Genomic DNA, 24,923 nt, shown 5'->3' with positions numbered 1-24,923 from the left:
TCCATTTGCTTCGTCTTTGATGTTTCCACATCTCGCTGCAACACATCTTTGCGGCATTTCCGAGAAACGTGCAGAAATACCGCGACTTGTTTTCGGTGAGAAGTCACGTGTCCCTGAGTCTACGTCACAGCTCTTGCTAAACCGAGAGGAGACTAATGCGAATGGTGGGCCAAAATGGCGGCAAATTTGAAAGTCTTATAAAATTCATTAAAAATTCGTGTTGAATGCAAATCGAAAAATTTTTTCACTGAAGTTCTTAGGGTGATGTTTAGATTCAGATGAGAAAATAAAAAAAAAATTCCGTTATGGGCACTTTAACAGCCATCTGACATGTTAATAATTTTTCAACTTGAGACTGATTCCATAAGATGTGGCCTGTACTTCCATTACTATTTTAGAAAAAAAAAAAACTTCTGCAGTGTTTAATATCTGTACACTATATACAGTGCAGTTAAAACGTTTCCTTCGGTGCTGTTAGGGAGATGTTTTTCTGGAAGCTGCCCCATCGTCACCAACACTGTCAGAACAAGTGGCTTTGTCTGATCCAGTTGCAGGACTGCAGCCCAAAGTGCCTAAAGACTTCCTCATTTTCATTAATCTTATTGAGTTTTGCAAGTGAGTCTATTTTTTGGAATTTTGAATATTTTAAATATTGCATTAACATTTGGACGAAAACAAGACTGTGTACAAGTATAACAACAGAAAAGCAAGTTCTGATTTGAGATGAAAGAAGAGGTTTGAATAAACAAGACATATCAACACAACTTTAGTTTACGATGAACTACAAGGTAAGGCTCTAAACCAAATGTGAATGAATAATGTCTCTTGAAAAATACAACAATAATGCAATCACGCTATACAAAAAACATCGTAAGTATCATTTGCGAATTTTAAATCCCTATTGATCTCTTAACATCCTTCTTTCTAAGGCAAAATTAGCTAGGAGAAGAGAAAATGTTAGATAAATTAATTAATAATAAGCGCATATGATGGTCATGCAGTTCACAACCCTGGCATTAAATTAAGTTGGAATAGTATTTTGAGTGGAGTATTGCAGCTGAACTTGAACTTGGGGTTCTTCGCTGCACATACTCTCCTCAGCTGCTGGATCTCAGTGTGTTTCAACGTGTGCCTCATGGTCAGCTGCTGGCTTTTGAAACTCACCCATTTTGCTGACATGTACTAGTTTCTTTATGGCACACCATTAGGGTGCTCCACCTTGTACGAATTAGTATCCTGTGTTATTGTTTTTCACAATGCCAGCTGCCACTCCCCCTTTCCAGTCTAAAGAGGCTTAACTTTAACTCTGTAATTCATTAAGTCAAGGTCAGGAGCCCTTCAATTGCAATGTGAGGGCTGCTGCTGTTGTTGCTGTGCTTTGTGCAGGTAGCATCTTCATCACAAACACTTAGCTTGACTATTTCCGCTCTCATGGACATGGCTGACACTTGAACATAATCTGTTTTGCGCCTTTTTCTGCACTTTCTGTCTTCCTGTTGGCTTGATGAGGGCTATTGATAAAGACACAAAACGTCATTCCAGAACAAATTGTGAAATGTTCTCAGGAATGAGCTATTCTAATAACCGTGCCTTACAAAATGCGCTTCTAACTTCTCGTGTGTTTTAACTTGACTGAAGAGATCACCATAGTGGTCCAAAGTCACAAGATAGTTCTTGTTACTACAACTTTGTTTGATCCCAGTAAGTAGTAATGTGGGATACTCTGGGACACTTTCAAAAATTTGTGGTAAATTATCTGAAAATTTTGAAAGTGTTCCCCCCAGAGCGCCCCCTGAGTCTTTAAGACCAAAGGTCTCTTGTGAAATTCTTAAAAAAATCTTATCATTTTGGTTGCTACTACCTCCCTTCTTGGAAGGCGTAGCCGCTATACTCGGTGTTGTAAGTCCGTAAATCGGAAGCTTTCGGAATTGTAGAATTTACGCGAAGTTGGGTCGAGTTCACCACGACAGGTTGACGAGATCTGAGTCGGCTTTATTCACATGGAAAGTCCTATATCATTTCAAAATGGCTGCCATGTCTCTCATGCGCGAATTTTCAAGGTGGCAGTGTGTGGTTCTTGGAATGAAAACACAGGCTTTTAATGCTGTAAATCAAAAGAACAACTTCTAAGGAACACTCGGTTGCTTAAACAGAGGAAATCAGTGAGTTCATAGAGAAGAAATTCCTGTTCAGGATTGTGTCAAAGAAAAACATGTGCGATGGCACATGTTTGCAATCAAGATCTGCAATCATCACATAAGCTGTAGACTTTCTTGGAAATTTTTGTGTACTCCTGGGAATCCACTTTACAAAACATTCCAGGTTTGAATGTGAATTTTATGATGCTTTATGTTAAATTGATCGATTTGTCATATTTCAAATAGCTTTATTGAAATTTTTGAAAAATGTGCTAAGTTCAATAGAGTCAAGAAATTGTGCTTTAAAGTGACCCGTAGTTCGCTTGCATCGGTGGCCTTCACGTAGCCTCACTCGAGGCGAAAATTCAACGAATTTGCTTTTCAGGCGTGAACACAGGGCTGTCTGAGTAAATTTTTCAATTAAGAAAGCTTATTGTCTGTTTATCTGTGTGTCTTGATTCACGGAATTTCTTCCCCACGCGATCTCATGTAAACCATGGGAGAGCCAAACCATCTCTGTCTTTTACTGTTCCTGTGTGAACAATCCAAAATCCTCCAGCGCATACCAAATTCACCCATATGACAACATAATCAAATTACCTTTATAAATCCGTTATAAACAAGAATGATATATTTTTTGCATCGCAATATGGATTTAGAGAGAACTGTTCAACTCATCATAGCTCATCATGCAATTCTGGACTTTCTAAACAAGATTCAAAACAACACTGATCAAAGATTATATTCTTGTGGCATTTTCATTGATTTAAAAAAGGCCTTTGATACGGTTGATCATTCGATTTTGTTACATTAATTGTACCATTATGGAATTAGAGGAATACGTATTGACTGGTTCTCGTCATACTTGTCCGTCAGAATGCAATCAACCCAAATCGGTGCTATTGTCTCTAGCAAAGCAAGAACAGTGTGCTTTGTCCCTCAAGGTTCCGTACTTGGTCCGCTTCTTTTATTAATTTATGTCAATGACATGCATCGTTCCTCTAGCAAGATTTTTACTTATTTATGATAATAAATTGATGATACCAACTTACTATGTGCAAAAAAAGATCTCGATAAACTTGAAGTTGTAATCAATGAACAGTTATTAAAGTTGTGTGAATGGTTGAATTCAAACAAATTATCTCTTAACGTATCTAAATCTAATTTCGTTAGTTTTCATCCTTATCAACGTAAACTATACCGTGTAGTAAACCTTAAAATACTTAACAATAACTTGGAGCAATTGGTACCTCTTCAACGTAATACCTAGATGTTCTCATTGATGATAATCTCTCTTGGAGGCACCATATTAACTATATTTCCACGAAAATAAGTAAAGGTATCGGTATTATTGCAAGGCTTAGACACTTGGTACCGCGACTACTCTTCTAAACATTTACCGCTCGCTCATGGAACCGGATATTTCCTATGGTCTTGTTGCTTGGGGCCAAGCCGCGAGTGCTCATCTAAACAAAATAGTCATTTTACAAAAGCGGGTTCTTCGTCTAATGTATTTTTCGGATTATACATCTCACAGTGCTCCTCTTTTTGCCTGTTTGGGAATTCTACCAATAAAAATGCTGTACTTCAAATTGGTTGCCTCTCTGATAAATGACATCGAAAATCATTGTGCTCCTCCCATTTTTTCTGTACTCTTTACTCGCTCTGAACAGGTTCATTCCTACTCTACTCGCTTTTCAGTAGCTGGAAGCTTCTATATAAAACAGACAAGAACAAATCATCAGTTACTTTCTTTTTCCAGAGTTGGTGCGAATATATGGAATGGTATCCCCCATGAACTTCGCCAGCTAAGGAAAGCACCTTTTAAACGCTAGGCGACTCACATGCTTTTGAAAATTCTTGAAAGTAAGGAGATGAATGTTGACTTGCGCTACATTGACCTTTCTAGCTTATATTTGTATTTAAACTTACTAGCTTTCTCTTTGACCTGTTATTTTTTCCCTTTGGCTAACGCAAGTTATGTATGTCTGGTTTAGTTACAACCTTTAATTATCACTACTGTTATCTACTATTTATTCTTATTTATTCGCTCATTTATTTATTTAATTGTGTGTGTGTGTGTGGGTGTGTGTGTGTGTGATGTCATGTAAACGTTGCTTTCACTGTTCTTTGTACGTCATATTCAAGTTTATATAATATAGTGTTTTCACATGAGGTCACGGCGGCCATGTTGGTGTCCCAAAACAAAGAAATAGCGGCCATGTTGGTGTCTCAAACTAAACCTCTGGGAATTGAACTCTATTTTTATGCAAATACTTTCTTTTGTTTCAGTAAACCAATATGGCAGTTAGTCACGTGAATGAGAACGCTCTATAAATGATTAATAAAATGAATGAAAAAAAGTTCAAAGACAGATACTTGACTTTTGCTATTCACCCGTAGTTGATACACCATACATCTCCACTTAAAAATTGTGTATTCAAAATTTAACAAAATCTATCAATGCATCATTTTAATAGTCAGGTTTTAGGCCTTTTTATGTCACACAGCTATTTCCACCCCATTGACAAGGTGTTAAGTTCCCACCGGTTCCACATACCCACATACCCCTTTTGTCACAATTTTGGCATCGACTAGAGCTGTTCATTTAACCCCTCTGCATTTTATACAACATTGTTTTTTACTGCAATATTCTACAATAATAAAGCAGTAGCCACGTGAAGTCATAGACTGCCTTTTATTTTTAAAAGTTTTTACCCACAAATTGAATTTATCAGGATAACCCAACCACTTCATTAGTGCTAGCTTTCACTTATGATGTTAATAAATCACCTTTTAGATTTGGAATATTTCTTGGTTGGTGCTTTGTAATTCTTGCTCATAAAATGAGCCTTTACTTGGTTCATCCAAAAGATCAACCAGGCCATAAGTGATTGTATTTGTATTCCAAACTTTATCGATAACAAAGAGCTCGTGAGTCCACCTCATTTTCCAGTTGGCTGGCCTGGCTAGGGGGCATTTTTATACAAGAAAGCTTTGCATTGTAATAATTATAGATCAAGGAGTTGATCTATTTATCTTATTGAAGTAAATGGTGTTATTGTTCGCTGTGAACATTTTCCACATTCTCTCCTTCATAGGCCTATTCCAACGTTCAATCACAGAACTTTTTTCTTCGCTTTCAGTCGAATAAGCTTGCTTCCTTTCCTCTATGATCTTCAAAAGCTTTTCGACATGTTGATTACAAAATTCTTTGCCTTTATCTGTCCACAACATTTTTGGCATGCGTCTCTTTTTCAATATGCCATTTAAGGCATGCTCTTTTAACAGCTTAATCCAACCCTATTACTGAAGACATCAATGACAATCAATAGATTTTTTGTCCCCTAGTTCTACCATCTGAATCTTCGCATCTCAGCGAGATCGGCTGCCCAAATTTCATCAATTCCATTCGTAAGAACCCTTCGTTTAGTAAATATACACGTGATTGGTTTGTGCAACTTGTCAGCCAGGTGTTGAGCACAACCACTTTTACTCATCTCCTCTTTCCGTTTTTTGAAACGCCGAGACCAAGTTTTTGTTTTGTATTAATTACATTTTTCGCAATAGCATGACCCCATTGTCTGTCCTTCCAAGGGATTGCATCTAATTCCCTCTCCATTTTTCTGTCTGCACTATTCTTAAATTTTCTCACATTAAAACCCGTGCGTTTGCACAAACGTGTTGCATTGAAACAGTATAATGACTGATTGCCATTCTTGTGATATGTCTAGTGATCAGAGTAGTTACCAATGCTTTTGTGGCAGGCTACTTGAAAAATAGTTGATATGTCCCTCAGCGAAACATTTTGTCCATGTTGATTACTGGTCAGGGTTGGAGAATGTTGCTTGAATGTGGCCGGTTTCAAGGTCAATAATCCTGAGTAAAATGCCTTTCGCTGGGCACTGATTATTTGAATCCTGTCAGCTCTGATCTCTTATAGAGTAACGTCTCGCTTTCATGGTGGTTTTAATAAACTACCGTAGGCCAGAAAACGAGGCATCCACTTGTGAACCTGCCAGAGTTAAGTCCGGCTTCAAAACCAGAGAGGATTTCTGAGTTAACAATAATCATTTGAATTGTGCATCATTTCGAGCAGTCTAACTGTCCGTCACCAGGTTCCTTAAATATGGCTGTCAGTCTTTTTATCACATTTGCACGTCATAACGTTTTAGTTGAAGTAGTAACGATAATTATGGCCGTGGGAAAGTACTCTGCTTTCTTTATAGTTCAAAACAGCCATTGTTCATGATTGTTCAGAACTTTCATTTCATGGTGTTAGTTGGGTAACTATTCAATTCCTTTGCATAGACCCCTTTCTGCGTCAACAATCTTGGCTCCCTCCCAATCGATGTTTTCTGTGCATATGACATGCTAGTCCTCTGTCTCTTTTTCCCATTTGGTCTCTTCTTCCTGATGTTCCTGGTCATTTGTGTGGCATGTTTCTTCCATGTAACTCCTCAAATTTCTCCCTTGGGTAACCACTGCAAAGAAACGATTTAACTACAAGGACTTATTTTCCAATGGGAAGGAAGCGGTTATTGTATATTGGGATCTACGATTTTCAGAAGGCTGCAAAACCGAACGATAATTATCCTTTGTCAGCCTTTTCACATGCTCTAGCATTGTTACGTACTAGTGATGTTTCTTCATTTTTCAAAGAGGTGATTAATTTCTGAGTGTTGAGCTGGTCAATAATGAAATTTAAAACAAATATTATTTCGAACAAATAAATGTCGTATGGAGTTGGAAATCCAACAAAAGACGTGAAAAATTTCCTGATTGACCGGAAAAATCTGTTTGCAGGTTTGTTCCTGCAGGCTCAATTTTTGACAAAAAACTTAATGATGTGAATCAAGTTAGCTTAGGTGCATTCTGGCAACAGTGAATGGGTTTGTAATGTGCCCGTTGATGGTTTTGTGCATCAAATGGGCATGTTGCACGTCTTTATCCATAAGCTACTTGAGTGCTTTTATGACATTGATGAAATGGGGCAAACAACAGTTGAGGTATTAAGTGATTGGTTTTATCAACGGAATTGATAAGGTAACTAATTTGACACTGTGAGAGATTTGAGCCCTTCGTCAGAGTGAATCAAGGAATTGTGGGTTGTTTGTGGTTTATGTAGATAGCAGTGGTGCTACGCTATTAGAGGGAGCATTCTAACGTGGAAAATGAGAATAAATTAGTCGGATGAAAAGCATTCGTTGATTCCGTGGGGATTAAGAGTGTGAAGATGAATTTTTTGCTCTGAACTTGTGTTTGCAGCTTTTTGTGTTACCATGATATAGAGAAATGCCACAGACTGCCATGTGTCTGTAAGAATGGTAAGGTAGATTAAACTGTGAAGCGACTGGCCTGGATGCATACTTGTCTTTTCTTTCAATGTCTCAAAGATGTTCGCCAAATAGGTCACCTAGTTTTCTTCCTGTCTCACCAGTTAATAAGTTTTTGATAAAAGCGTATTTCATGAAATGGATAACATGGGCAGAGGTGCATGTAAAATGATCAGTGATTTTAATAAATCGTTTACGTCCCAAAATTTTGTCAACGCTGTGAATGAAAGGGCAAGTTTTGTATCGTGTACGTACGCATTTAAAACTACCACGTTGGTCGAATGATTTGAGTACGCTTCTAACTAGAAAATTACCAATATTTTTATCGTTTTTGAATGAAATCAGTTGTGAAAAGACAACACTAGTTTCAGGGACATTTTAAAGCAAAGTCATTCAGACTTTAAAAGGTATTAGCCTGGTTCTTTAAGCATTTCAGTAATAGCTCTGGCCTCCCTGATTACCTTCTGTGATAAGTAAGTGTCAGAAAGAACAATTGATCTCCAACACCTGGCTATTTAGCCCGATACCTCTCTTTTGTTATCTATGCACGAAGCATTCCAAGTTGCTGTGATGGTCAGTCTGGCCTGTGCTTGTGGGTAAGACATCATCTGCAATGCATTTCACAACGGGCTGACTTTGTACGTCTTTGTGGAGATGGTTCTTTTGTTGCAAAAGTTGTAGGCATGTTTGACTCGTGATGCAACTCTGGAAGTTAAAAGCTGGTAAACATGTGAGCATACGTGAGATTGGCCAACAAATCAACAATAACAGGTTATTTGGTGGTAGTCCCTCTTCAGAGCAGTATTTAATAATAATATTAATAATAATAATAATAATAATAATAATAATAATAATAATAATAATAATAATAAAGACTTTATTAACAGCATTTCCACAAAGTGGCTCTTTATCCGTTAATATCTAACTAAAGTTAATCACAACTAAGACAAACTTAAGGAAGGCGGTGTTAAAATGAATAACAAAATATGTGTTCCAAACGCTAAATAAAATCAATCACAGTCTGGACCTGGCTTTATCTTGTAGCAATTTCTTCGTCTCCTTAAACAAATAAAATTGAATCCATGTAGTTTCTTAAAGAAAGGGGAAGGTTATTGAATAAATTAGCAGCTTCATCTTGAAACGTATTTATTGGGCTTTGAATGAGTGAAAACATGCAGCCCACTGGATGTCGTTATTGCAGTAACAATCTGAATCTTGAGCGATGACTCGAACACTTCACAGCCACTTCAATCCTCCTGGAGCTTCTACATACCGTACATTGTGCACATTACAGAGCACAAGTTCAATGCCTTTCTCCTCAAGTAGTGCCATTCTACCTCACCAGTGTTTGGGTTAATTGCCTCTTACTTGAATGGCAAAATGTTCATGCTGGTCGAGCCGTCAATGGAATGTGACGGGTTCCTCCTTGACTATCATATTGGCAAGCACGGCTCTTTCTTTCAAGGTATGATCTCACAAGCTATGATCTCTTCAAAATCTTCTTCGTTTTCGGCAGTGCAGTAATTTGAAGCGTTTTTGCACTTCTTGGCAAATGCCTTGCATTGCTGACAAGTGTTATAACCTTGCTCTTCTTCTTGTCCAGAACATGTTCGTAGCCTTGAAAAATTGCAGGAAATCTTCTGTCTGGCTTTGGTTTGTTTGAAGGCTCTAGTTCGTGTTGAGTAGTAAGACGGGAATTTAACACACTTGTCCGGATTAATGTCCCTCGAAAAGTAAAGTTGGAAGCACACAGTATCAAAACATTTGCACATTGTAAGTCTTGATTAATAACATGTGGAAAGTTGCTGAAATTTGTGAGGACTTACTCACAAATCTCCTCATGTTAGTTGACCCTTGCTCATTTACTCATTTAGTAACTATGAGTAAGATGCAAATTTTATATTGACTTCCCCTGCCTGCTCCTCCCCAGAGGTACACAATTGTAAATTTAAGATGGTAGGGAATTACAGAAGTTCTGAAATAAGGGTTATCATTTTGCATCAGATTCATTATGGTATTATATTGTCATCCAGGTTACACGTTTCTTGTCACTGTGTGCATTTACAAAGGAGAAAGTGTTTATAACAGTTCTTTCTTCTTTCTCAAGGTGTGTCCTTCCAACGCATTGCATAGTAATGTTTGAGAATTGGGTGTATGTGTTTGGTAGAGAGATAATTGTCATGTCTACAAGGTAAGGAACCTGCCCTACTTTTGAGTCATGTTTAAATGGACAACATACCAATTTCTATTCCATTAAGTCTCTTAATAGGGTTATCATTAAGCTTTGAAGAAGCCATCTCCACACAGGAAGTAGCTGGTCATAAACGAAAGAAAGACTCCCAATCTTGATCAGTTTTAATTATTTTCAAATGTCTCAACTGTCTTATGTTTTTGATAGCGTCAGTCATAATCTTTTGCCGTCCACTTAGATTTCCTTTCTTTTGAAACCTTGGTTGACACATACCAAGGTTCTTTCCTCAAGGATACAAGAGCTTCTATTAACAAACCACTTACACTTGCATGCTGTGTACTTAAAATTTTGTAACTAAACTACATGACGATGTTTCACCTCCTCATACCTTTAAAGGTTTCTTTCACTAAAATTATGTACAAGTTTTATTTTTTCCATGTACTATAGCTTAAATACTGATGTGTTTGTGTAAAGATGAGCTTTTGAAGTCAGTTTGTAATATATCTCTTAAAATATTATCTTATCATTTTATGATTGATTGCTTCAATTACGTTTTGTTCTAGGTTTCCAGTCGTCAGTGGGTTTTACAAATTACTGGAAGTTTGCATGAAAATCTGTAATAAGCTGTCTTTTTTTAAGGTGCTTATTATGATGATTGTTCAGTTCCAGAAAATATCCATACTCCGCCCCCCCCCCCCCCCCCCCCCACGGAAGGTTTTTTTCTTTTTCACCCCCTTCCTCAGGAGATTCCAGTTTAGGTTCACGCTTTGCCTTTAAAATTTTGGCTTTTAAGACCCGCTAGGAATTTCCAATGACCTTCCATGGGGTCGGGTGGGTATGGGTTTTTTTCTGGAACTGCACATTATCATCATCATCGTTGTTATTGTGGAAAATAAATGTAAATCAACACCCATATGTGTATTATTCTCCTCTTGGTTGCATGCTAATAATTACATCTGTGTCTTTTTAGTTTTGTCATGAACACTCACTCAGTAACAGTTTTTGATTAAAAAAAGAAATATGCATCTTCTGTGTAATCTTCCTACATGTGTTATCGATAGTTTGTTTTTCCAGTCATCCATTGGAATATTGTGCACTTTATAGCTTTGAAACAAGTAAATCTCTTATATACTGCCTATATAATTTGCAGCACATCAAGGCAGAGAAACCAGAAGATACCAGTGAGGATTTAGACATGGAAATAGTTGACACATCTGATCGCATGACATGCTTTGTGCTCTTTCGCAAATTTATTAAAGAGGTAAACTGTCTCTTATGGAAAAACTATTTCATCTTGTTATTTAAAATTATATGTCAAATTATTTCCTATCGTTTTGATTGGCTAAGCACACTGGACCTCGTGTAGCTTGCATGTCCTCCTTTACTTTTTACATTTTAAGGATTCACAGCATCTGATGGACCAACTCTTGTAAGGTCATCAAAGGGACATTTCTCCATGCCTCGCAAATTTTCATTTTTCTTTTTTTTAAAATTGGAGCTGGATCCCTGTATGCAAGCTCCTCGACCAAGCTTTCAGGCACTATCTTCTGGATCGAGGTCCAGTGATTTAGCGGGCCACTTCTTTACTTTTTGTTGTTGTTGTCGTTTTGGTAGCATTTTCGTTTACGAAATTTGATAACTTATTTGGTACCATATTTGAGTGGTCTTGGCTATATGAGCTGCAGGTTCATCTTGTGTAAGTGTCATGCTCTCATTGGAGCCAAGTCATTTTGGGACAAAGTGAAAGTTTGGTAATCTACTGCTGACGATTCCACGCTGCGCCATGCCCACCATTCTGCACTTTTTTCCTGTTAACGCTATTCCCACCCCCACTGGAAAGTAAGAATTTTTTTCTTTGTCCTGTTGTTTTGACATGTTAGTGCATGTTTCGCTTATGATGACCAATGTGTAAAGTTTGCTATCTTAGTTTATTGCCACAGTATGTGTTTGACAGTACTGATCCCAGCAGTTATAATGCCTGACGTGTGCGACATGTAAACCCAGTAGCCTAGTGAATAAAATAAAAAATAAATAAATAAATAAATAAATAAATAAATAAATAAGTCTTTATTCATCAGATAAAAATACAAATCAGATGTTACGATCATAGATCAGAAAAGGAAAATATATGCACAAGAAGAAAAAATGCAAGAATGTAGTATAAAAAGTATAATATATAATATCGGACTGATTCCTTGCATTTACTAGTGTTACAGTGCATGCTATTTGAATGACCTAGCTTTCCACCAGTTTCTCAGTAACTCAGTTCAGATGTCTTCTTTGACCTACGCTCCTGACTGGTTGAATAACAGATTGAATGTTCTTTAGATTCTACGTACAAGAAATTCATCTGTAAATAAGAAAATTCCCTTGCTTCTGCTGTCAGTACATGCAAGAAATTTCAAGCAAGATTTACAATGTCTATCGGTCATAAATGGTTCTTTATACTGTGTCTGTGGCTGTCATACTTTATATTATTTGCATCGTGATCATTGCAATTCTTGTTTTTCTCTGCGTGTTTACAGGTGCTGATCAGGATGCAGCAGTATAAAGATGACTTGCTAGCGTCCTGTCTGAGGCTGATTCTTTCTCTTCCCCTTGAAATAGTGAAGCTTGATGTGGCTTCCTTTGTGCTAGCTGTAAAGGTAAGATACTCTTATGAACAGGCTACATTTCTGTGAAACAAACAGATGTAAATAACAGTTTATTGTCAGTACTAATATGAATAGGAGAAAATGGATTTGTTCCTTGATGGATCGGAGAGTCGACTCTTTCACTTAGCACTTCAACATACACTGCAGAGTGAATTTTCTAATGCAGCATTTGAGTGCTATCGACACAACATTCATTTGTACCCTTGTTCTTTTCACCCTGTCAAGCCATTTCTCTTAGAAATGTGCAAACTTTGGACAGCTTGAAACTTGCCGTAGTTTGAAGAGGCCACACTTTGGGTTCTGAGTTGTATTTGTTTTGATCTGATTTTTAGCTTACATTTAAACTTGGTTTGAGTTACACTCCTTTGGCTCAAGCTGGCCTGGATGCCTTACAGAGTTGGTCGGCTGCTCTCCCTCCTGAAAAGTTGAATCCTTACCTAACTGAAATCCTTCCTTGTTTGGATGGCTACCTCAAATCTTCTGCTGAATCAAGTAAGAGCAATAACGAATGTCTTTGTCATGCCACGTTATATTTGTGCCATAAACTTGAAGGGAGGGGTTAACATTTCAGCGCATGTGCATGAATCTAAATGCTTTTTTCTCTTTCTTATCAACTTTGGCTTTAAAAGTCTCAGTCACATATACTTGAGTAATCACATTCTATAATTAGTCCAAGCAAAATGACTGATGACCAAAATTTACAGAAAATGCTAGTGGACTGTACTCATATTGTTAATATTGAATTGAGTGTTGAGCCGTAGGATTTATTCCATGGTTGATGTGTTTGCAGTTATTTGCATGCGAAATAACGCAATCATATGAAAAAATTACCACCCGAGTTACCTATTCCCTTCTGAAGGATTCATAAACAACGCCGTGGAATTAAATTAAACAGGCTTGGGTCATAACGAGCAAAGGTGAAAAAGTATTTTGATTCGTGGACATGCCCAGAACCGTGAACCCCTCCCTGTGAGTACTCGTAATGATATCATGGAACGCGGTCCTGTGCTGAAGAATTTGTAGTCATCATTTCAAACACGGTCCTCCTTATTGCAGTCAGTTGTCAGTACTTTGAATAATTATCGTGTGATTTTGTTGCTTTGTTCTTTGTAAACGTACATGACTTTCTTTATAGTGTCTTTTAAATTTATCTTATTTATCTTATTTATCTTATTTATCTTATATCTTATATTTATCTTATTGCATTCATTTTGCACAGATGAAGAGGATCAGTTATCTGAAGGGTCTAAGACCATTGTACTAAGCACAGCATCCCGCCATGGATCAGGAGGGAGGAAAATTCCTCTTAGATTGTTGAAAGTCAACAAACAGTCCCCACAACAGGTGACGAAGGAAGCCTATAATGATGTGTATGTCACGACATTTTCAAATCCGGCTGTCCTTGAGATACCAGAACCATTCTCCCTGCAGTTATTTATTTGAAATGTCACATAGCACTTAAAGTTTCACTGGATCTGAAGTTTGACTGTGAAGACGTAATTTATGTGTTTTTGTTTGGTTTTATCACTTGAAGTTTTTAAGAAGATGTTTCAGGGCAATTCATGTCCACTTGCTCGACCTTTCTAAAATTCTATGTAGTCTTTATCGTCATAGATGCCAGGACACTTCATTTCTACCCTTCTAGACTGAAACCACATTCTGAATTAATGTTGCTTATAGCGGGTTGAAAGCCCGTCACATTACCGATAAATTTTGCCAGGGTCTCTTCTAGACAAGTCGTACATGCTCAATTTCTCGAAGGCAAAGATTTGACACTAGCATTTTTCTCTTGTTAGGTGAAAAAAGGAAAAGGGAGGTAATTATTGTACTGGAATTAGTACCATCTTTTTTATGTGATATTCTGCCTTTCTTCTTTAGAGCACCCTTACTCCATTGGCCACTGTTCGCCATCAGATTCTCAGACTGCTGGGGAGTTTAGGAGGCCAGACAAACATCCTGCTTCTTGGGAGCAGAGAGATCGATCCCTCAAGGGCTGTGGCTTGGGACACTGAAAACCATCTAGGTTTTGCTGTTCCTTTTCAAGACATGAAGCCTGAAATTGATTTAGGTATGATTAAAACCAAAAACTTGAAAATATTGTAGAAAATAACCTTTAGTGGACAAGTGCTCTGACCAATAATTATTGAAGGCAACATTTTCATAAAATACATTGCTCATATTACCTTATTCTTGGCTTGATGCATATGAAATTTGCAGATCCATTTTTACCCCGTGTAGTCGAACTTGCAACAACATCAAGTGACCGACAAACAAAGGTAAGTGCTTGCTCTATATTCCTTCTTCCAAATTCATCACATTTTTGTGATTATGCTACATTAGAACCCGTAGGATGAGGTTTTTACCGCTTTCTCAACTCTAACTTTAAGGAAAGCTTTAGTTATTTAATTTGTCTGGGTAACAAACCTCTTGCAGTTGGGCTTTTAGATTTCACCGACTGCATAGAGATAAGTAGAGATCCGTTAGCCAATGTCACGAGAAGTGAACGAGTAGTGACAATTTAGAACTCAGAAAAATATAACGTTTTGCCCATTTAAGAGCCATGAAATGTGACATGTCAGTCTTACTTCAATTTAAATTTACCATTTACCATTTCTTAGTCAAAATTTGAGTTACAAACTGTAACTCAAACGTAACTCAATCTTAAATCAAACCCTAACTAGATCATTAACCTTTCTCGTTCTAATAATACTTTAACTGAAATTTTCTCAAGTTAGTATGTTTATATGTTGTAAGTGGGACTTGCTATTCCTTTACTTGAAGAATCGTTTAATCTATAACAATATTTAAAGTAATTATTTTTTTCTGTAGTACGAACGTGTAGAAACAACAGTACCCTGGACAAAAAAATTCAGAATCGGCATTTTTATCATTGAATTGGTTGAAATTTTAAATCTAATCCTGAATTGCTTTATCCAGTGTGCTTGAATGTTGTATTTATTCCGATTATCCTCAGAGACTCGGGGGCAGAAAGTTGGAGCAAGGGAAAGTCAAAGTAATGAAAAAAATGGAAAAGAAATGACAAGAGGAAAGATCTTTTGCCATGTTTTTCCCGCCCCTGATTTCTCACCTTGGGTCTGTAGTGATCACATGAAACATTTTTTATTGCCAAAGGTTGCTGCTTGTGAGGCTCTTCACTCTCTTGTTCTCTACATGCTTGGCAAAAGTGTCACACAGCCTCAGGGAAAGAAAGTAAGAAGCTAATTGATTTTGGTGATTGCTGTGAACTGTGAATATATTTAACTTTATTGACGTTCTGGGCCGAGTTGTTCAAAGCCTGATTAGCACTAATCCTTGGTTAAACCTTTAAGCTGCCATGGTAGTAAACCTGGATTAGCCCTTATCAAGCCTCAAACAACTTCATTCCAGTGTTTGACCCCGTCAAGATTTACCTAAGATATTTAGTACTTTCGTTGTGGTTTAGAATTAATTAACCTTGTAAGCTTTCATTTAGGGTTTAACTTCAAAGGTAAGGAATATATGATTATTGGTAAAATTTCAACAACACTATTAAAGTTTCTCGTACTAGTGGGTGAAGGTGGAACCCTTAAAATAATTTTGGTAGTTTCTGTGAACAAATTGTACCTAGCCACATATGAAGGATCGTGGATTCCACCTTAAATGAAATGTCCTCATTAAGTGATTTTTTGAACGCATAGCAAAATCCACAGTTGCATCCTGAGCAGAGTTATTGGTTTGTTGGTGCAATGATGTGGTTTACATTTGTATCTTGTTCAATTCCTTGTTTAAAGAGTCCAATGGAGAAATTGTGGAAGCATGTGTTTCCTTGCCTTCTTCAGCTGGCGTGTGATGTTGAACAGGTAATTTAAGCAAATAGTAATGAAGCATGGGCATTTTATCTACCTTATATTACAAACTGATGGAAACTGTATTTAACTTCTGAGATCGTTGGGGTAAACGACAGACAATGGAACGATGGCTTTTGGGATTTAGCAAATGGATTACATTTTGCTGTTGATCTGTTCAGTTATCAATGCTACCTTGTGCTCCACAACCAGAAGGCGAGCGTGTTACTTATCTTTTGTCAGTTACCATCAGTGCTAGTCTTACACTTTTGTGTGAAAAGTTAAACTACATTTATTGAGTACTGTTAAAATCATCCTTAGTGGTAAGTCATTAATCAGACGTCTTGGGGAATATTTCAAAGTCTATCCCTTGAACGATTAATATTGCCTCGGATAGTTTCAGGGTTTCCTTTCATTGAAAAAGTTCGTTGTTTTACCACTGAATTTGGTATCTTTATTTTGTGAGGGTGAGTGTGACATGCCTTTTAAACCCAGATCATGTTTTCATGTGTTTTTGTAATAATTATCTTGTTTGATATGCTAGGTAGCGGAACAGTTATTCAAGCCATTAGTTTTCCAGTTGATCCACTGGTTCACCAACAACAGAAAGTATGAAAGTCCTGAAACAATGGCTCTTCTAGATGCAATTCTGGTACAACTACACTTCCTTCCTTTCCTTGTCATGTATTCTGAAGTTGTCTATTCATTCACTGTTTCATTGTGCAAGGCCATGACTGTGTGCTTTGAATTCTAGGATGGCATTGTTCACCATGCTGACACTGCTTTGCGAGATTTCAGTGCCCAGTGTGTACGGGAATTCCTACAGTGGTCAATAAAACAGACAAGCGAAAAGGTTTGTCATGTTCCTATGAAAAATAATTTAACTTCAATTCTACAAATGAAACAAACATCTGATAAAAGAGACACATATTGCTGATATAAGAGTTATCAAACTTTTATTGTATAAAACAAAGGGGAAAACATAAGGACATTTGTAACATTCATAAGTTTAAGTTACAAGTTGTATCTTGTTTTGCAAAGTAAGATTTATTAAATGTTAGTTCTTTTTAAAATCAGGATGAGTGGAACATCTTTAGTCAACCAAATATTAGCATATTTTCAATGTGATCACGCCTTTGAAATCAGCAAAGAAAACCGAGGCACAAGTTGTTTCTTGATTAGGCTAGGTCATCTTCCTACCTGCAACAATATGCAAAAAAAAAAAAAAAAAAATCTCTTGTACACTAAATGTCTCTCCTGTTTCCCGGTTCATCTTGGTATGCATTCTTTGTTCTTCTTCTAGCACCATATGCAAAGCGTTCTGGTAGGTGATACTTCTTGCACAAGTTATACTCTGTCCTTTTCTGTCAATGAGCTCTTATTATGTCTCTACAGGGTGGCACTGCAGCCCTTATATAGTTTCTCGTTCCCTTAGCATTCCTTACAGAAATCTGTCCATCCAGTTTGCCCTGAGCACATCATGCTCATTATTTCTTAAATTGGGCATTCTACTCTCTGCTTCTTTAACATTGCAAACATTTGATTTCCATTTCCTACATGGCTCTGTCAACCAGTATGCGAAGAATCTCGCAATATTCGTGGCCTTAGATCACTGGTGAACACATTCTCGATGCCTACTTTGAAAGTCATTGCTGGCAATTCATGTCCAGCCCAACACAAGCAGAGACCCAGAATGTTTTGTTTGTCTTGCCTATCAAGCTGAAATGTATCATTTTGTGGTGTTTGGTACGTTATCAGACCTTTATGCCAACAAAATGTGAACAAGGCAAATGGGTAGGACGCATGATTAGCATGCTGAAAGTACCTCTACCAAAACAGTTGATTTAGGGTAAGCCCTGTAAGGCGTGTCTACAGATTTTGTACTGAAGGTCAAGCGTACCCACCTCAAAGGTATGGATTATCTTAATGTCATAACCTGCAGGTTGGTTCATGAAAGAACTACTAATTTATTCCTTTACTTGTTAATTGAGTGACACCAGATGACGTTTGGTTTGGTATTGGCTGATGTGTTGTTTTATATGCATTTGTAGCAATTAGAGAAGAGTCCAATCAATATCAAGTCTCTGTTAAAGCGTCTCTACAGCCTGGCTCTCCACCCAAGTACAGCAAAAAGGCTTGGTGCTGCTTTGGCCTTTAACAACATCTACACGATTTTCAGGCAAGACGTTTTAAGGCAACCCTGTACTGTAAAAAATAGGTGGCTCAACGTAATCAAAGAAGACATAGTCAAACATGGGTTTATTTGAAAACCCAGATATGTTTTCCGCAATGCAACTATAAAAGACTAAAGCATTTTTGAAAAAACTACACGCTGAAACAAATAGTTTTGTATTCATTGTTTACGGAATATAGACTCCTTGTCTTTTGTTGGGGTTTGTATTTTGGTAAAGGTTGATTTGTACCCTTGGTGAAATTATCTGCACATTTTCAATTGATCACGTAATCAAGGCTGAAACTTTAGTTTAAGCTACCAGAATTAATAACTGTCTACGGGTTGTGATTCATTGTCAAACATGGGTTTATTCAAAAACGATGAAGGTTTTCCGTAACAGAACTATGAAAGACTAAAGCATTTAAAGAGCTACACACTGAACCAAGTAGTTTTGTATTCATTGTTTACGTGATATAGCAAGACGTGCTGATAAGACTTATTTTCTTTTTGGGGGCTTGCATTTTGTTAAAAAGGTTGATTTGTCCTTTTGGTGAAATTATCTGCATATTTTCAATTGATCACATAATCAAGGCTGATACTCTAGTTCATGCCGCCAGAATTAATAACTGCCTGTACAGGTTGTGATTCATGTGTAGTAACAGGAACTTATTGTTCAATATCTAGGGAGGAGTCTTCTTTGGTTGATATTTTCGTGTTGGAAATTCTTGCAAACTACTTGGAAAGTTTGTCTCTTGCTCACAATGATGACCAAGCAAGAGGTAAAGCAATCTGTACTAAGTTCCAAACTCATCTGTGTATTAACGTAGGTTACGTTTGGTTTGTTATGCTATAAAAGACCAAATAAGGCTATGTGTCTAGTATCTTTGTGGAGGAGTAATGTAAATGGACAATTGTGATTGGGATTACTTATAAAGTTAACTAAAGCGATAGGAACTTTTGTATATTTGTAACTGAAGTGATATGTAAGTTGCACAAACTATGTATTCTTCCCCAGATGTTATGTAAAACATGTTTCAACACTGTCGACTCATGAGATTTCATTTGGCGCTTCACTGTAATATTGCAATATATAAGGAGAAAATGCTGGGAGAAGGGAGAAAAAATGCACTTCATGAAAATCCAACTTTAATTTTGTTCTGGTTTGGGGAGAGCATTTATTTTAAAAAAACGATTGACTTGATTGCAGTAAAATTACTACCACGTGCTTGTATTGTTGTGGAATACAGAGATGTTTGTACTAGACAGGCATCTAACGTAAGACTTATAACAGTAAAAATAACAGTTGTGCTACTAATGGAGATGAATATAGCAGAATTTAAAATCGTTGTCAACTTCTCTTTGCAAGGTACTCAAGAGCAATGTATTCAAGTTATTACACATCTGGAAAGAATAATTAAAGTTCAGGCAAAGTCGCTGAACAAAGAAAACAAACGCAGAAGAATTCCCAGGCAAGTTTAATTTTCGGAAATGTTATTATTGTGAAATAGATGTATTTTCAGTCAGTAGCTCAGGCATACTTGGAAAAAAGAAAATTCGAGTTCAATTTCAATCACTATTTTATTTTACCGCAAAGCAAATCAAAAGAACAAAAATGCATGGTTACATAAAAGAAAGAAAGTGGTGAGGAAGCCTAAAAGGAAACCATAAGGCTTATAATATGAGGCTCCCTTAAAGTAGAACAGAATAAATGTACAATAATACCAGTGTCGGACGTATAACCAAATAGTAATACATTTTCTCTTTCCGAGTATGCCCTAGGTGTATCACGGGTATTTGTTGCTGCATAATGCATTTACCAGTGGCATTGGGACACAGTATGTGAAATCTAACAAATCTGCAAATTCGCCACTGGCACGAGTGGTTTGTAGTACATTTGCTCTCCTGATGATATCATGAAAAAATGTTTGTCAGGTTACAGTGCTTCAAGATTTTCCAGCATGGTTGCAGTTTAATCTCAACTTTGTACGTGTCCCAGAGTAGGCCTGGAATAATACTTGCTCATTGACACGGGAGCAATATAGCATCATGGAAAATTTTGGTTTCTTTTTGATAGACAACTTTCATGCATACTTTGTTATTGGTTGCTTGTGGCGGTACATCAGAGAACCATGGGCAAACTAGACTTATCCTCCTTTGCTTTAATGCTTCAGGGGATTTGGAACATTGAGTAGCATAACACTGATTCATGTGATTCCCTGGCTTATGAAACAATGTGGGAAACCTAGCACTGAATGTCGACATCAGTGTATGAAACTTTTTTGCCAGTTGGCGCCACTTGTACCAGGTAATTATTTTAATCCGTGGAAACAATTTTTTTGGTTTTATTTGCGTCGATTGCAGAGCTTTTGAAACTGGTTTATTGTTGACGTTATTCAATAGGTGTAAACTCTGCTGCTGATTGGATGAAGAAAACCTATGAAGATCATCAGTCACTGTTTGTTCACAGGTTTGAATAACTATCATATTGTTCTGTTTTCCTACACTGTACAAAGAACCAACATTACATGCTAGACGATTCACGGCTTTCTTCGTTTATTATAGACACCACTTTTTACTGTTTTATGTTATGATAGCAAAAAATGTTATTGAAACCCACGGTGATAATTTAAAAGATGTTGGGAATGCTAATTAGGATTTGCATTACACCATAGTAAAACAATAAAATGTCATAGATGCCACAAGTGCCACAAGTGTGTAATTAAGCTCCTGGCTTAATTCAATTCAAAATCAAGACGTAACAGACTCCTTTGGCTTTCCACTGCTACACTGCGTAATTTGGAGGGGCATCCAGGTTCCATCTTTTTGAACAATGACAAAAAAAAAACATTGTAAAAAAAAGTGACCATTTACTATGTTTTAGAGCCAATAATTACCAGACACTTCCTCATTTGCCTTGGAACAGTTACACTGAGTCCATTCATCTTTGCCGAGAAATGCTGTGACACAAAAAGCTAGACTGAAGGATTGTTAGCAAAGAAAAAGCTTTAAATGCCCCAGTTGAACATGCAACGTATATTAATACATGTAGATTTCAATTCTATCAGTCAACTACTCACATATCCACTTCACAAGTTTAAATTGTTTTTGGTCTATCATATAACAGAAAAAAATGCCCCCTTTTCATCCGTATGAAGGTACATGTGTTTCTTTGTACAGCTTAAAAATCGTTCATTAGCAATTAAGTTATAAGTGGTTGCAATGTATCAAATTACAACAATCTTTATTTACCTGTGCAGTGTGCAATTACATACAATTTTTAATAATTGTATTTTTAAATAATGCGTACAGCTCTGGTCACGCGAAGAAATGGAAAGGTTAAAAATGCGGTATGGCCAGTATACAACAAATATCTAAAAGTGAGGTTGGACAGTCTCAAAAACACACACACAACAGAAAAACAGAATTTTAAACCACCAGTATGACTTTATTATAATAAACATATTGTAGAGTGGTTTTCAATTGACCGTCATAAAACCAGAACCAAAGTAATTACTCTGGGCAGTCACAACAGACTGAAACAGTGTAATGAACAATTCAAAAATACATGTAACCGGCGCCAAGCGCAAGAACCAATTGTGAGCAAGTCACGATTGGTTTTGGTTTTGCTTCTCAGTGGTCGACAAAGTGGTGTGAGTTTTTCTAACCAACCACAGAGCGTAGTAAAGCAAATGAACGCAAAGCAATCACGAATTAGCTTCGACACTCAATTGAAACCCGCTCTAAGGAGTGAGTTACAACATGGAGGTTAAAAAGAAGTCTTTCACAGCAGTGTTGTCTCACTAATGACTAATTCTTGACAAAATGCACTTTCATCTGCCCCTTAAGTAAAAGTACGAGCCTATCACCACAGGTTCCAAGACATGACGGCATTGATGAAATGATGTGGCCGAGGATGTTTAGGCACGAGTAAAGAACTTCCAGCTTTGTACATTTCAAACTAAGAAGACTAATGAAACGTTACATATATATGTGGAAACGGGATAAAATAAAAAGTGGAAAAATGTTACTCTCTACGTGTATGTTTTGTGTATGCTCTCAATATTCATTTTCTTTCTTCCTTTTGAAACCCTTGTGATGTTTTCATTCGTTTGATTGTTAGCTTTGAAGGTGGAGGCGGAGGGCAAAAGGGTATTGAGCAGTATCCTACCCTGTCAGATATTGGTGGACCATTTTCCTTGAAAGAGACATTTGTTTGGTTTGACTTCTTGTTGGCAGCTCTCGATTGCTACACTTGGAGTTTTGGTGAACGCCTGCTTTCACCAAGTCAAGTTTTTATCAGTGAGTACGATTTACAGTTACAAATAATGGCATATCAGTAATACCAACCACACTTAAACTTACCTGTAGCATAATGTATGTTACTGAGGAATTGAGAGCTTAATGCGTTGGAACAAACTCCGAATGTTCGTCAGTGACTCTTTTTTACCTTGATTGATAATAGGAGTTGAGAAATAAATCAGCAGAGTACTGTAATACTAAAAGGAAACATTTGGCGAATTGATCACTAATATTTTATTGAAACTGTGTTTAGTAACAGAGAACTTAATTCTACCTTGAAGAAAAATGATTTGTTGTCGAGAATACTAGTGGAATATCTTTGGAAAATATCGGCCAAGCAGTGAGCTGTAAGAACGCTGGAGAATTAAACCAATACTGCAGGTTAAACCTTAAACATGTATTGTACTAAAATACAAGATTTCTACGTTAAAACCTGTTTGATAAACATTTCATTTTGAGTGATGATCAGACTCTGTGGTGAAGTGTTTCCCAAACGGTATAAAGGCTTTTGCTACCTTTTTTGTAGCTCCAAAAGGTGGTAAAAAATCCAGTGTTCTGTTCAAATCTTTGAGCTTTTTTGTGACCAAAATGGCCATGTTTGGCATCACTGCTGCCAGGGATTGCTTTACCGTAGGAGTGTCCAGTGACAAAGTGGAGATATTTACACCAAACGAGATCGACAGCTATAACAGGTAACGAACATTTTTTTGGAAAGTACTCGTTACAATTATTTTAAGTTAGAAAGTGTCCTTCCGAGAATTTTTCCTTATGAATAACTGTTAAAACTCTTGCTTAATTATTGCCTGACATCCATTGTCTACAAAAGCATGTGCTACTGTAGGATGTCAAATAATGAGATCTGGATCAATCAGCTTTGATACTCGTAACGTCATCAACAACTTAGGGAGAATGTTGTTGTACAGAGTTTAAGAAGGCTGTGGGGCCTCTTTAAAATTAAGGGCTCGCCAGTGCTAGAGTTTCTATTATTTCTGGCCTGAGGGATTATCCTTTTTCGTCTGTGTTCACCAGTTTACTCAGTACTCATTCAGTGGGCGACCTGGGATAGCAGGTGATGCTCATTGTAGGGCTTGAATTGTTCTATTGGCTTGGCTTGTACTAAACATGGAAATCTTCAAGTTGCATTTGAAAGAAACGCCCAATACCTTAGTTCAAATTGTGAATGTGATTTTTGTAGTTCTTTTTATGGTTTTGTTATTGTTTGTTTTTAGGGCAAAGTGCACAGTGATAGTTAGGATCATGAACTTTGTAACAGTGCTACTTCAAGTCTCCACTCAAGAAACTTTGAAGGTGTAGTTGCATTTTGAATAACAACTAGTACATTTACCCCTCGCAGCAGGTGGTATACCAGAGTAAATGGCTGGGGCTGAAAGATAACAAAAAAAAAATGATGATGATGAAGAAGAAGAAATGATACAGTATGTCGAGAAAGTTTGTGGGCTACTATGCAATTGTGTGGGCAATCTATCAGACAAAACCATTATCTTCTGCTATGCCAGCAGGCCAGAAATGATTTTTGATTTAAATGCTTTGAGCTGACGTCTTTTTTCTATGAATTAAAACCAATAACCATCATCATATTATGCTTGCTTTGGACAACTGTCTGAAAGCTACCGTAAAGTTTTACTTTTCCAATGTGAGGGTTAGTATCATCATAACCAGTTATTTGACATTTGTCTAGACTGTTCCTGCTGATTTTTGGAGTGATGGCCTATTCAATGTGGTACTTAGTTGTGTGTTGGAACCAGGAGTGGTTGGTTTCAACATGGGAGATGTTGAAGTCATAGAAAAGCTTCCAGAACAGGTTTGGTCTGATTATTATTTTTTTTTTACCAAAAAGTATGTTTTCATTGTTTTCTTTTTGTTTTGCAAAGTAATATGGTTTTTTAAGACACTCCAGATGAAAATGCGATTAAAACGGAAAAGATTAGCTGTATTGGCATAGTGGCAACTTGTGACTACATGAACTGTGTGGAAAATGCCCAATGTATGCAGATGCATGTAAAAATGTCAGCATTTCAAAACAACAAGAAATTTGGCATGTCTTTGTTCAAATGTTGAGCCATCTCAATGCCACAAAATATGAGCTGTCAAGGAGGAAGCAAAAGTGATAATGTAACGATGTTTTGTTTCCCGCTATTTCTGAGTGGAATGCCTGTAAACTAGCTTTGGGTAGCTAAGTGCATTTCCACTATAACCAAGCAAAGCAAAGCAAACGATGCAGGTTGGGCAAGAGTTTTAACCATTTTTCAACATATCAGTTTGTCGTGAACATGAATGTGTTGCTGAG

General features: G+C 37.1%; 1 protein-coding gene across 2 annotated transcripts in view; it reads left to right on the top strand.

Annotated features, from left to right (window-relative positions):
• The window catches only part of LOC146463051 (DNA-dependent protein kinase catalytic subunit-like), a 121,228-nt gene that overhangs the window by 39,452 nt on the left and 56,853 nt on the right, over positions 1-24,923 (top strand). For both annotated transcript variants that reach the window (XM_085084882.1, XM_085084881.1), the window contains exons 21-42: positions 479-615; positions 9,582-9,665; positions 10,229-10,304; positions 10,816-10,926; positions 12,191-12,310; positions 12,652-12,811; positions 13,539-13,663; positions 14,198-14,387; positions 14,537-14,595; positions 15,452-15,529; positions 16,090-16,158; positions 16,688-16,795; positions 16,898-16,996; positions 18,195-18,322; positions 19,001-19,095; positions 19,683-19,785; positions 20,488-20,621; positions 20,717-20,783; positions 22,437-22,615; positions 23,142-23,307; positions 23,845-23,923; positions 24,315-24,437. In XM_085084882.1, the coding sequence (XP_084941008.1) occupies positions 479-615; positions 9,582-9,665; positions 10,229-10,304; positions 10,816-10,926; positions 12,191-12,310; positions 12,652-12,811; positions 13,539-13,663; positions 14,198-14,387; positions 14,537-14,595; positions 15,452-15,529; positions 16,090-16,158; positions 16,688-16,795; positions 16,898-16,996; positions 18,195-18,322; positions 19,001-19,095; positions 19,683-19,785; positions 20,488-20,621; positions 20,717-20,783; positions 22,437-22,615; positions 23,142-23,307; positions 23,845-23,923; positions 24,315-24,437 (2,490 nt within the window). The remainder of the gene's footprint in view (positions 1-478; positions 616-9,581; positions 9,666-10,228; positions 10,305-10,815; positions 10,927-12,190; positions 12,311-12,651; positions 12,812-13,538; positions 13,664-14,197; positions 14,388-14,536; positions 14,596-15,451; positions 15,530-16,089; positions 16,159-16,687; positions 16,796-16,897; positions 16,997-18,194; positions 18,323-19,000; positions 19,096-19,682; positions 19,786-20,487; positions 20,622-20,716; positions 20,784-22,436; positions 22,616-23,141; positions 23,308-23,844; positions 23,924-24,314; positions 24,438-24,923) is intronic.

Source organism: Pavona decussata, unplaced genomic scaffold, assembly GCF_977016875.1.
Source record: "Pavona decussata unplaced genomic scaffold, jaPavDecu1.1 SCAFFOLD_181, whole genome shotgun sequence".
Lineage (NCBI taxonomy): Eukaryota > Metazoa > Cnidaria > Anthozoa > Scleractinia > Agariciidae > Pavona > Pavona decussata.
This window is presented reverse-complemented; position numbering and strand designations above follow the sequence as displayed.